At 47.3% G+C, this 11,756-nt stretch overlaps 1 protein-coding gene across 7 annotated transcripts in view; it reads left to right on the plus strand.

The window, feature by feature from the left end:
* Positions 1-9,525, plus strand: part of LOC105562407 (IQ motif and SEC7 domain-containing protein 1) — a 58,412-nt gene extending 48,887 nt beyond the window's left edge. For 5 of the 7 annotated variants that reach the window (XM_012013216.1, XM_012013218.1, XM_012013219.1 and 2 more), the window contains 8 exons: positions 3,555-3,917; positions 4,066-4,347; positions 4,563-4,830; positions 4,983-5,339; positions 5,469-5,845; positions 6,068-6,723; positions 6,815-7,156; positions 7,231-9,525. In XM_012013216.1, the coding sequence (XP_011868606.1) occupies positions 3,555-3,917; positions 4,066-4,347; positions 4,563-4,830; positions 4,983-5,339; positions 5,469-5,845; positions 6,068-6,723; positions 6,815-7,156; positions 7,231-7,505 (2,920 nt within the window). In that variant the 3' untranslated portion in view covers positions 7,506-9,525. The remainder of the gene's footprint in view (positions 1-3,554; positions 3,918-4,065; positions 4,348-4,562; positions 4,831-4,982; positions 5,340-5,468; positions 5,846-6,067; positions 6,724-6,814; positions 7,157-7,230) is intronic. The other 2 variants (XM_012013222.1, XM_012013217.1) reach the window with 2 other exon arrangements.
* Positions 9,526-11,756: the final 2,231 nt, after the last annotated feature.

Below are 11,756 nucleotides of genomic sequence, written 5' to 3' on the forward strand. Positions count from 1 at the left end.
TCTCTCTCTCTCTCTCTCTCTCTCTCTCTCTCTCTCTCTCTCTCTCTCTCTCTCTCTCTCTCGATCATATATTTCTTACGTATATTTCTTTAAATATACGAAATGTATATATCTTTTATACATATAAATATGCGTGTGCAATAATATGGTTAATTCGCAAAGCGAACGTGATATGACGAATGTGTCATCCGCCCGGGGAGTTTGCAATATGCAAATGGCTTATATTGTGCGCATTTAGGCCAATGATAATGAACGTAAGCTATCGCTACACGGTAATTCAATTCTCTCCTCTCCAGAAACAAAGGACGTTTGCATGTACTTCGAGGATATATCAAGTTACACGTTAAGAAGTTAACGAGATGCTACGCGTGTCTATTGCTTTCAACGGTGAAACTTGATTAAATTGTAAGTGCGTTGTATCGTTATCGTCACGTCGGATGCACTGATAATCCTTAATTTACGTACCACGTGCGCGATGCATGGATACCGCGACATTCTCTCACGTAACTGCATTTTATGGGGGGATACTGCGACATTGTCTCGCGCAGCTGCGTTATGGATTTAACGAGTTAAATATTACGAATACAAAATAACGTTGTAATAATGTGATAATTATTGGCACGATTATTATGAACACTTTCAAATAGAGTGTCGCATATCACATTTAAATATATGAAATATGCACAAGGCATGGCATTAATTATATTTACAAAGGAAACTTAATTTCGTCTTCATTTAATTTGGAATTCGTGTCTGTACAGTGGTTCTCACGCGGTCCTATTTTCGTAACGTTGTTAAACGCCCGCGGAGTACTTTCCATCCAAAAGCACATTTTGAAGATATCAAGATACGCGTTCAGCAGTCGTGTCGAATGCAATCTGACTTATCTGTTCGTCGATCACGATCCTAGTATAAAATCGATCGACAACCTCGCTCATCTTCCTTTCTCATTTCACGTAAACGCGAGAAGAAAAAAATACGTACGAACGAGTCTTTCGAATGATCCAATACTTGCTCAAGACGCGGGGATATCTGTTCCCAATCGACCCAAATGAGGACTAGGTGTATAGACCGGCGAGAAGCACCTCTTGAAAAAGGGGGGCAGGAAGAAGCCAGCCGTGCATTTGGCCGTCCGTGGTATCTTTCTCGAAGAAAAAACATCGGGCCAGGTGCGTGCCGGGGCACCATCGGCACGGCAGGCAGGCGGCCGTCCCGTGCCGCTTCTGCGAAGCCGTGTCGGGGAGGCTCCGGATAGCACGCGCGCGTAGTGGCACGCGAGTCGCAGGCAGCCGACGACGGAGCAGATGTTCCTCCTTCTTCACCTCCTCCTCCACCTTCCCCGGGGAAGGTCTAATGCCACGCTGGCCCTCGCGTTTATTTCCCTTTATACGCAGGATCTCGGCTCGCGTCTCCGGCAACGTGTTCGCCCCTGCGACGTTCTCCCCGAAAAGTTGCCCAGCCTCAAACCGATTTGCTCAACGATTGATAAAAACTGTCGATTTACTTTGCTCGCAGCTACGACGCCGGGCGCGCTTCCTCTCTCGGAAGACTTTTAAGTAACGTTTATCGCGTATGCGCCTCCTCTCTCTTCTCCGGAAGCAGATGTTTCCGGGGAACTTTCCAATGTTTGCATTCAAGTTTCACAACTGATTTTATAAAAGTCCAACGTGTAATAATATTTATTCTCCTAGCAGTAATGCCGTTGAATATATTCTCTCTCTTAAAAAGTTGTATGCTGATACGCTTTCTGAATTTATTTTCCTTTGTGTGTCCCGAGAGGCACGATCGCTTTACTCTCACGCGGGACGCGCAACGTTTTCATTGAGGAGTGTATCATCGTATATTCTGGGCTTGAAGCTGATTGAAGAGGGTGCAATCTAGAGTGATACGCGTAATTCTGCTAATAAAGAAAACGATCTAATTCGCTAATTATGACGTCGAGTCGTCTCCGCGCTTCGGCTCCAAGTTAAGATCGAAAGCCAGCCGATTCGAAAATCGCTCTTACATACGCGGTTACGTTGCCTCCGCGTTACCCGCCGGCATTAATATTGTTGAGACGCCGCATTTACATTGTTCAACCACATTATCGTATAACATTTAATGGTACACGCACTGATTGCGGCAGGGAAATACGGGCCCGGCTTACGAGAGCGGACGCGTTTCGTGGCGGCACCATCGATTTCTCAACCGCGCTCCAATTTTAATTGTCCATTAATATACGCCTCTTATCTGACCAGATATGTTTCATCATTATTTTCTCCGTGTATTACCGCAACGTCGACCGAATATTTCATCCGCCTAACGGAGGGGATTTTCGCGCACGCCAAGCTGGTGAGAGTCCGAGCGAGTCGCGGTCGCCTCTTCGGCGTTTCGTCTCTCTTCGCCGGCGCGGGCGAGCATTCGTCATACGTCGCGCGTTCATTTGCTTAAGATATGTCGCATCTTTACGTAAGTCATTTAATCGACGCGCATTGCGTAAGCTCTCCGCCGCGGTAGGTTGAGTGTCACGGTCAGACACTCGCCGATTGTCGACGCTGCTAATCGCCGCGTGCACCTGCCAGATGCATGCACACCGGCTCCGAGGAGCACGTCGGAGATATACGGGCCGTGTAATGCGCACCTTTGTGGCCCGCGGGGAGAGAGAGGCTCCTACTCCTCGCCCTCGGGGCCCCAAATCCTTTCAGGGATTTCACCGTCCTAATGGGCCCCGAGAGCGCGGGGCCTCGACGAGCGCCAGCTGCTTCTCTCCCGAGACTCCCAACGCCAGTTCGTCTTCGGTGCTCGAGGTGGTCGACACGCGAGACGCGTGCCCCACGTTCCTCGCGCGAGAGAAGAAACAGTTCCGTGGGCGCAATCGCGTGGTGTAATTGCGCGCAAGAGCGAGCCGTGCATCGAGGACGGCCGCCGCGGCACGCAACGCGCGGAGAATCCACGCCCGCCGTCATAGACGAAGATAGATCGCGCAATTTGATACACGTGGAAAATCGTCCGAGTCCACGGAGGCAACATGATCGTTTGCGTCTATTACCTCGGGGGGTGCGTCTCCTTCATTCCTACTCGGCCCCGGCGCGCGACGCGCTCCTTCCAATAATTAAAGGCACCTGGCGTCGTAGCCGCGCGATGTCGTTTATCTGATTTCAATTATCCCCGCGCGGTCTCTCGCCGCACGGCGTTTCTTTACACAGGCCGATAAACTAGCTGGCGGGTACCATCGCGGGAGGACGATGAAAAGCTAAATTGAAAATTCAGAGATTAAGTCCCTTCATTCGCGGCCCCGCTCCCGAGAGGGGGACGGTCGCGAGAATTGAAAAGTCGATACGGGATTCCTTCGGCTGTGATAGCATTTTTTGTCCCGGTCCTCTTAACCATCGATGATCCTCCGCGAGTTTTGTCGCGCCTGTCTTCGCCGAACTCCTCGAGGTGGTCTTATCAGACAGTCACCTCGAGAGACGCGCAAGTCGTTAAGAACTCGAGTCATAGGAAGTAACGTGTATCGCGGACGTGACGTCTTGGGGGGCAAAAACTAATTGCACACGTGTCTGTCTGTCGCGCAGCTTCCCGACGAAGGTGGACAGACCCTTGGCGTCGCACAGCAGCACGGCCGCCAGCCAGATCCACGGCAACAGCATGCACGGCGCGTACTCGTCCGGCAGCCAGACGTCCCTGTCGACGACGTCGTACATCACCGGCCAGTCCTACATGCAGAGCCAGAATTACGCGCACGGGCCCCCGTATCCTGCCGCGAGCGTCCAGGTCTACTCGCACAACGCGACGGGCTACTCGCAGCCGCAGAGCTACGGCACGATGGTGCAGGGCTTCGGCGGGCAGCCGCAGTCCGCCGGCTATCAGCAGAGCCACCTGAAGAAGGGCTCGGTCCGCAACGGCGACGTCCTCAAGCGGTGTCGGCTGCAGACCGCGTAAGTCGTAATTCTATACTCTCTCGCGACCGCGATCGCGAACAACACGCGGAACCGTAACGGTGCTCGCGCGCCGATGAAAAATGGTATCGCGGCCAGCAGGACGCGTCGGAAATTAAAAATTGCGCGCGATCTCTCCGTTCCGCAGATACGAGCTGTCGCAGGATCTGCTCGACAAGCAGATCGAGATGCTGGAGCGGAAGTACGGCGGCGTGAAGGCGCGGAACGCGGCGCTGACGATTCAACGTGCCTTTCGGAGGTACACGTTGCTGAAGAAGTTCGCGGCGATCACGGCGATGGCCAAGGCGGAGAAGCGATTGAGCAGGAAGCTTCAGGAGGCGGCGACGGATCGCTCGGGCAACCTCAACGATCACGAGAGAATGGTTTACCACAGTCAGATATACATTCAGCAGGCACAGTCCGCCAACAGGTATAGAATCGCGACGTGTTTCTCCGTGCGCGTTGGTCCGACGGCAGTCAACGATCCGTAGACGTAAGGTAAGGCAGGGAAAAACGCAAGTCATACACAATAGCCTTTCACGGCGTTTTTCTCTGCCTTACCTTTCGTCTACGACTAAGACAGGCCTCGAGCGTTTACGGATCGGTCACAAAAAGTTTATCGCGCTAAATTGACTGCGAATCTAGCAGACCGATGCCGATCCGAAGCATGTCTCTCAGGGAGAGGCGGCACGTGGACAACTCGCAATCGCCTATACCGAGGAGTCAGAGCGGTAGATGCGAGGTGCAGGTCAGCGGCCATCAACACACGAATCACAATTTGCATCAGAGCGGCAGGCATACGCCTTCATTGGCGCCCAGCCCGTGTAACCGACATCAGCAATTACCACCGAGTCCCTGCTGGGAGTCGAGCTCCCAGGAGAGCGGCTCCAGTATCCATTATTACAATCCACAGGTGAGTGTCGATAAGCGCGATGGCGTGTTAACTGACGAGTGCTCGACAGTTCGAGCGTTCGTTTTGTAAAATGAACGAGATAATAACAGGTGACGACGGTATAGCTCGTTTTACCGCCTTAATTTGATAGACACGATTTCCGTTTAACGCAGGAAGCCTTGTGCGGCTTGAGACAAGAGACGCCGCCGAGAGATTTGCTGCGGACACCATGTACGTCGCCGTCGACGCCGCACAATCTGCAGACGACGATATCGCAAAATTGGAACAACGCCAACCAGCTTGGTCCTGGCAGAACGAGAGGTTCCGGCAAGAAGGTCCCGCCGGAGGTGCCGAAGAGAACGTCCTCCATCTCCTCGAGATCTATGGAGCCGCGACACAACGGTCTCAGTAAAAGCGTGGAGAACGGAAGTCTGAGCTCGGTGCAGAGTTCCGGCAGCGACTCCACCAATTGCGAGAGCTCCGAGGGCGATGCCCAGAGAGGGTCGCCCGTTTGGAAGCACAAAGGGATTGTGAGTATAGCTTGCCTTTTACTTTCCTATTATGTTCACGCGTTACTTATGCACTTTGCGTAAGTAACGGTGATTTCTTGAGGACGTAAGCGAAAAACGTTAACGGAACCGTCCCGATTGTGAAATCAGTCGAGTTCGCCGGAGCACCAGGAATGCGCGAGTCATACCACGGACGCGGCGGCGATGGCCGCTAACGTGAAGGAGTTTGGCCACTCACACGCCAGCTCCGGCTACCAGCTTCCCCTGATGGACCACACGGAGAGTCTGCCGACTCAAACGAGCTACAAGGTGTCCGAGACGGTGAGGAAGCGGCAGTACAGGGTCGGCCTAAATCTTTTCAATAAGAAACCGGAGAGGGGGATCAGTTACCTCATCAGACGTGGATTTTTGGAGAACAGTCCGCAAGGGGTCGCCAGATTCTTGATCAGTCGGAAGGGATTGTCTAAACAGATGATAGGAGAGTACCTCGGGAATTTGCAGAACACTTTCAACATGGCGGTGCTTGAGTGAGTAATTCGATATACTCGATAGATACGGATTAATATCGAGAACGAAAAGAGCAAATCTCGTTTTAATAAAAGATCAATTCATTATTAATTATATCCACATTTAGCATGCCTTTTTTAAATAACACTTTTGTAATGTTGTTTGTCGCTTTGTAAATTACAAAAATGTATTTGATTTGTAATTCTTATCAATGTCTATGATTTACTATTTATGATTTGTAGATGTTTTTCTCAAGAGCTAGATCTCTCTGGAATGCAAGTGGATGTCGCTTTACGAAAGTTTCAAGCCTACTTCAGAATGCCTGGCGAGGCGCAGAAGATCGAACGGCTAATGGAGGTTTTCAGCCAACGTTACTGCCAGTGCAATCACGATGTAATATCGAGGCTGCGGTCGGCAGACACTGTTTTTGTCCTGGCCTTCGCTATTATCATGCTTAATACGGATTTGCATACACCGAATCTGAAGCCTGAGCGCAGAATGAGACTCGAGGATTTCATAAAGAATCTTCGAGGAATCGATGATTGCGGCGACATAGACCGGGATATTCTAGTTGGCATTTACGAACGGGTAAAAGATAACGAGTTCAAGCCGGGCTCCGACCACGTGTCGCAAGTAATGAAGGTCCAGGCGACTATTGTTGGAAAGAAGCCAAACATGGCGCTGCCGCACAGAAGATTGGTGTGTTACTGCAGGCTCTACGAGATACCGGACATCCACAAGAAGGAGAGACCTGGCGTTCATCAGAGAGAGGTTTTCCTCTTTAACGACCTGCTCGTCGTTACGAAGATCCTGAGCAAGAAGAAGAACAGTGTAACTTACACTTTCAGGCAGAGCTTTACACTTTGCGGCATGATGGTCACTCTATTCGAGGTTCCACGTAAGTCTCTGCAATAAAAGAAATTTATTTATAAAGATATTTAAATATTAACGTATTCTTAACTATCGACTGCCATGCATTTATCTTGCAGATTATCCATATGGCATAAGACTCTCACAGCGTGTCGACGGAAAAGTTCTAGTCACATTTAACGCTCGAAATGAGCACGACAGGTGTAAATTTGTGGAGGATCTTAGGGAATCCATCAGTGAGATGGACGAGATGGAAACTTTGCGTATCGAAACGGAATTGGAGAGACAAAAGAGCAGTAGGGGCGCGCGCGGCGGCGCGGAAAACAGAGACTCCGGCGTTGCCGACGTGGAGATATGTCCTTGCCCCGGGACTTGTTCCGACAGAGCAGAAACGGTCGATGTCGATACGCAGCTGAAACGTTCCGCCCTTAGTAATTCTCTCCTGGACATACACGAGCAGTGTAAGTAGAGAGAAATGTACATTTACATCTTATCATTTTGCAAATAAATATAACGTGCCGATCTATGTGTTTAGTTGCCGGCGAGAAGCCACAGCGTCGTGGAAGCGTGGGCTCTTTGGACAGCGGTATGTCTATTTCATTTCAATCCACTTCTGCCAGCTCGATGAGCCAAGGCATCAAGCATCCTGGACAAGTTCATCCTATTCATCCAGGGGTTACGATCCCTGGTCCCGGTGGTAAGGGACTGGCTCAGCAGTCGTCTTTTTTAGGAGGTCTCTTCGCCAAACGAGAACGAAAGCTATCGCAATCTGAAGAGTCCGGCCCTTACAGTCGTACCACGGAAGTATAATGTACTCTTCCAATTACGTAAACGAGGTACACTTTTGTATTTTCCTTTAGCGCGCTTCGTGTTTTTAATGAGCTGAGGACGTCTCGCGTCGATGGCGCGGATTTTAACTAGCAATAATTATTCCTTAATTTATTCGTATTGATAAAGTTACGAGCGTCATTTTCCCTATTTGGAGCTTCTTGTCGGAAAAATTTTCAACGAAAAAGAAAGCGAGTCGATACAAGCAGCAAGACTGCCGCGAACTGTTCTGTTAGCGTACTAATAGAGTGATGATCGTTTTATACGTATACCACGAGGCGTGCTAAAGGGTTAGAGAGGTAGCGACGACAGGTAACGCTAAGAAGGACGTAAATCTGAAGGATTGGGCAGGATCCAATCGAGATCACCTGGCGCACTTAAAGAAAGAGAAAGAAAATTTTAACCTATTCTCCCCTCCCGAAATTGTGTATAGTATTTATTCATCTGAAACGGAAAACTAATGGACACGTTTTTCATACTGTATTTATAGTTTACGAGGATACCGAATGATATAGAATTGTGTGTTGATAATATTATTACATTTTTTGCTTAGTTTTACACCGTAGGCGGGCGTTAACGAGTAGAATTTAACGAAGAGAAAATCGTAAGTCACAAGAGTTGTAAGAATAACGAGATATCTTATCGAGAGTTTCTAATAGTAATCGCTATCAGCAAGTATTATCATCATCACCGATTCGAGGAGCTGTAAATAATAGACGTATAAACGACGTTCGAAGCGAGTTGTCACGTGTAAACGAAAGGGAGCTAGCGTAAGGGAAATGATAAGCAATCTCTATCGATGTTAGGTGCATGTTGATGTCTAACGATTTTTATTATCGGAAAAAAAACGTGAAGTTTGAATGTAGCAATGAAATAAGACTTAACGTAAGACGTAAGACGTGTTTGTCATTATAGCGACCTATTGATAATCTCATTCACGAGAAGTAGTTTTTGCTTATGTACGTTGAAATTTTGACTCGAAGTTGTTCGCATTTTCACTAAAAGGGAAGAAGAGAAAACGGGAGACAAGAAGACCAGATCGTGTGTTAAAATATATTATCCGTGATTAATTCGTTTCTCGTCTTCCGCGGCGAGAGTAGACGATAGATCTAAACGTCGATAATACCGTCGCGAGAGTATAAACACGTAAGCTAAGATACGTACGCGAAACGAAGACAAAGAAAAAGAAGAAAAGAACGCGCATGCCTTATATACTGCCATGATAAAAAACTCGCGCGACCGAGAAACGAACTAATGAAATCACAATCGTAGAGGTGGTCGGAAGTTCTTTGTTTCCAAGAGGCGGAATTGTATGACAAACTAATCGATCATGTACATAGGCGCTGATCGCAACATCAGCTGGCTGTAAACAAGCAAACGGCGTTCATTAATTTAATGATAATCTCCCGTTAAAAATAACGCATCTACATAGGAGGAGTGTTTAATATAATTCTACTTTAGGCTTTTTTTTAACTGTCCCGCGCTCTAATTTCTTTAGCATCGAGAACATCGGGCGTATTCGAAGGATTTTAACGACGTTACGCAGGCGAGAGAGAGAGAGAGAGAAAGAGCGAGTACTCTCGGCCACATTTTTCACATCGGCGATAAATTTGTAATTATCGTTAACTTAAGATTAAGATCCGTTGGAGGGAACGAGATTGCGGTCGGTCGAAGATACTATTGCGAAAAAGATCCCCGTGCGACGTTCTCGTGAGTGTAGGTATTGGAATTTCACAGTTCTCTCGCGCACAGAAAGGGAAAGCGGTGCCTAGAGAGATAATCACGTCGCGCCGGCAAATTTTTATACGTATACCACATGACGTTCGACACGCTAATTCTAATTCTCGCGCTCGTCACGTCTGCTAACCAACTGTTATCGACTGGCTCTTGATACACGGGCGACCGGCGTAATGCTGATGTACTTTATAAACGTTGTAAAAGCGATCGAATGTTGAACACTCCGTTCTATTTATGATTCTAATAAAGAGAAACGAGAAAAGGAGCAGAGGACGTAATTGTTGAAATTGTCCAGGAACAATTTGCATTATCGTGGGTGGCTTGCCGACAATACATTCTGCTTACAGAAAGAGAGGGGGAGAGACGGATAAACGGAGGGATTCATTTCCGTTCGTCTTGTCACGAACTTTTCCCTCTGTATCTAAACAGGCTACTCGCACGTATCACCGACATCGATTCTAGTCTTTCTCATCCACGTACGCGATGTAAGCGCGGCGACGATCTCGTGCCGCGTAAAACCGTACGGGATTGATTCGCGAAGATAATCCTCCAAATTGTACAGAGACACGTACACACACGGTCGGCTTTAGACGCAGCGTTAACGTCACACAAGTATGCATAACAATAAGCTCCACACGGACGAGATCGCGTCAATTCTTCTCACTGGCCACTCACTTAAATAATCTGAATTCTGTGATAATCTCGCGCGAAGACAAGAAAAAAAAATAAGACAAAGACTGATTAGGAAGACCCCAAATTTTATTACGACGCGTATCCTTTTTCGGTCACTTTTTCCCTAATCCGCTCACGAAAGGAGAAAGGGGAATCGCTCGATTATTGAACATTGAGAAAGATAACTCGTGGCATCGGCCTCGCTCTGCCCCACGAATTTGATACCTAGCTGTTGTCGTCAGTTGTCGCGTTAAAGTAGAGATACGTATTCTTGTTGGCGGTGAAAATAAATATCAGGGAAGAATGGATTGCACCAGATTGGCGCGATCTTCAAAAGTCTGACGCCCGATTGAGCACGTCGCGGCCGTTACTCGGCTTGCTCTCCGTGAAAGCCTCGCTGGTGAGAAAGCGTGTATAATCAAGATCAGTCACCCTCCACCCCCCACCCACCCCTCCCTTCCCATTCCCTCTCAATGCCAAATTATTAGTAAATTCCTCCCTCGTTAGTCTAGTGAGTGCTGTAAGTACACTGTGTTAATAAATAACTCTGAATCCTAATTGCTGTGTGTTTCCCTTATCGTCGTGTCGCACCCCTGGCGCCCGTTTCGCCAAACGTCGTTTAACTTTAATCTCGGTTTAATTCATGTTTGTCTCTTTCTAGAGTTGGAAAGAGGCAACGAATTAAGTTAAGCTTGAAGTTAAACAACAGACGTGAGGTTTCACCAAACGTTGCTTGATTTTAATCTTACATTTAATTTAATTCACGTTTCTCTCTTTCTAGAGTATAACAGTTGGAAGGAGGCAAAGAACGAATACAAACGAGTAGCGCTTGAATTCACTTTTGTAAGTTTTTCACGAGACATCTGTTCGAAATGAGCTCGAAAAGATTCCTTTCCATTCAATGAAAGCAGCGCACTTAGACTTTTTATAGAAGCGAATTAAAGTTTCGGATACACAAAATTCCACTTCCGGAGGTCCGGAAAAGAGCTCGCAACCTGTGACACGAGTTTCCTCTTAAAGAATGTCCCTGGAACAGAAATGGCAAAGGATTCATTTCATGATTCGGGAATTCAACAAAAGAATTCCTTTCGGATTCTCTGCGCTATCTTTTATTTATATATTATCACCCAAACTCCGATTGATATAAGCGACGATATTTGTCGAATAAGGCCCGGTTTCACCAAACGTCGTTTAACTTTGATCTTAGTTTAATTCACGTTTGTCTCTTTCTAAAGTAACAGAAAGCGACGAAGAACGAATTAAGCTAAGCTTAAAGTTAAACAACGTTGGTGAAACCGGGCCTAAAACCGTGTTACCCTGCCGGAAATAATTCTACACAATTCTACAAAACTATGAAATATAACTGCCAGAATCTAAGAAATTAAACGTGAATTTAAAGTGTTATAAAAATCAACATGAAAATGCTAGAACTGAAAGACTTTTGTTAATTTTTGTAACATTCTACAAGTAAGCAGATGTTTTAATTCTTTAAGATTGTGTTGATGTAAATTAGTTTCAATCCCGGTTTATCTTATTTCTTATCTTTTTCTCATTCTTGCAATTAGAAGTAGAATTTCTAGAGTTCTCGGCCTTTCGATTTCATCAATTGGAACTTTTCGGGAAAGCGAGAGGCCATTTTTGGGCACCGTAAAGGGAAAGCTGTCGGATTGCGGCATTTGCAGCAGCAGTTCCTTGACAGTTCTACATCTCGATACATCAGCTGCGTCCAAGTGCTAACGTCTTCCTCCCTTGGTATCTCATCCTCCTCTCTCGCTCACTCGAATGCAAAAGAGCACACTCCGGCGCCTCGGATTTGCAATGGCG

Source organism: Vollenhovia emeryi, unplaced genomic scaffold (genome assembly GCF_000949405.1).
Source record: "Vollenhovia emeryi isolate VEMERY1.0 unplaced genomic scaffold, V.emery_V1.0 DF939189.1, whole genome shotgun sequence".
Classification (NCBI taxonomy): domain Eukaryota; kingdom Metazoa; phylum Arthropoda; class Insecta; order Hymenoptera; family Formicidae; genus Vollenhovia; species Vollenhovia emeryi.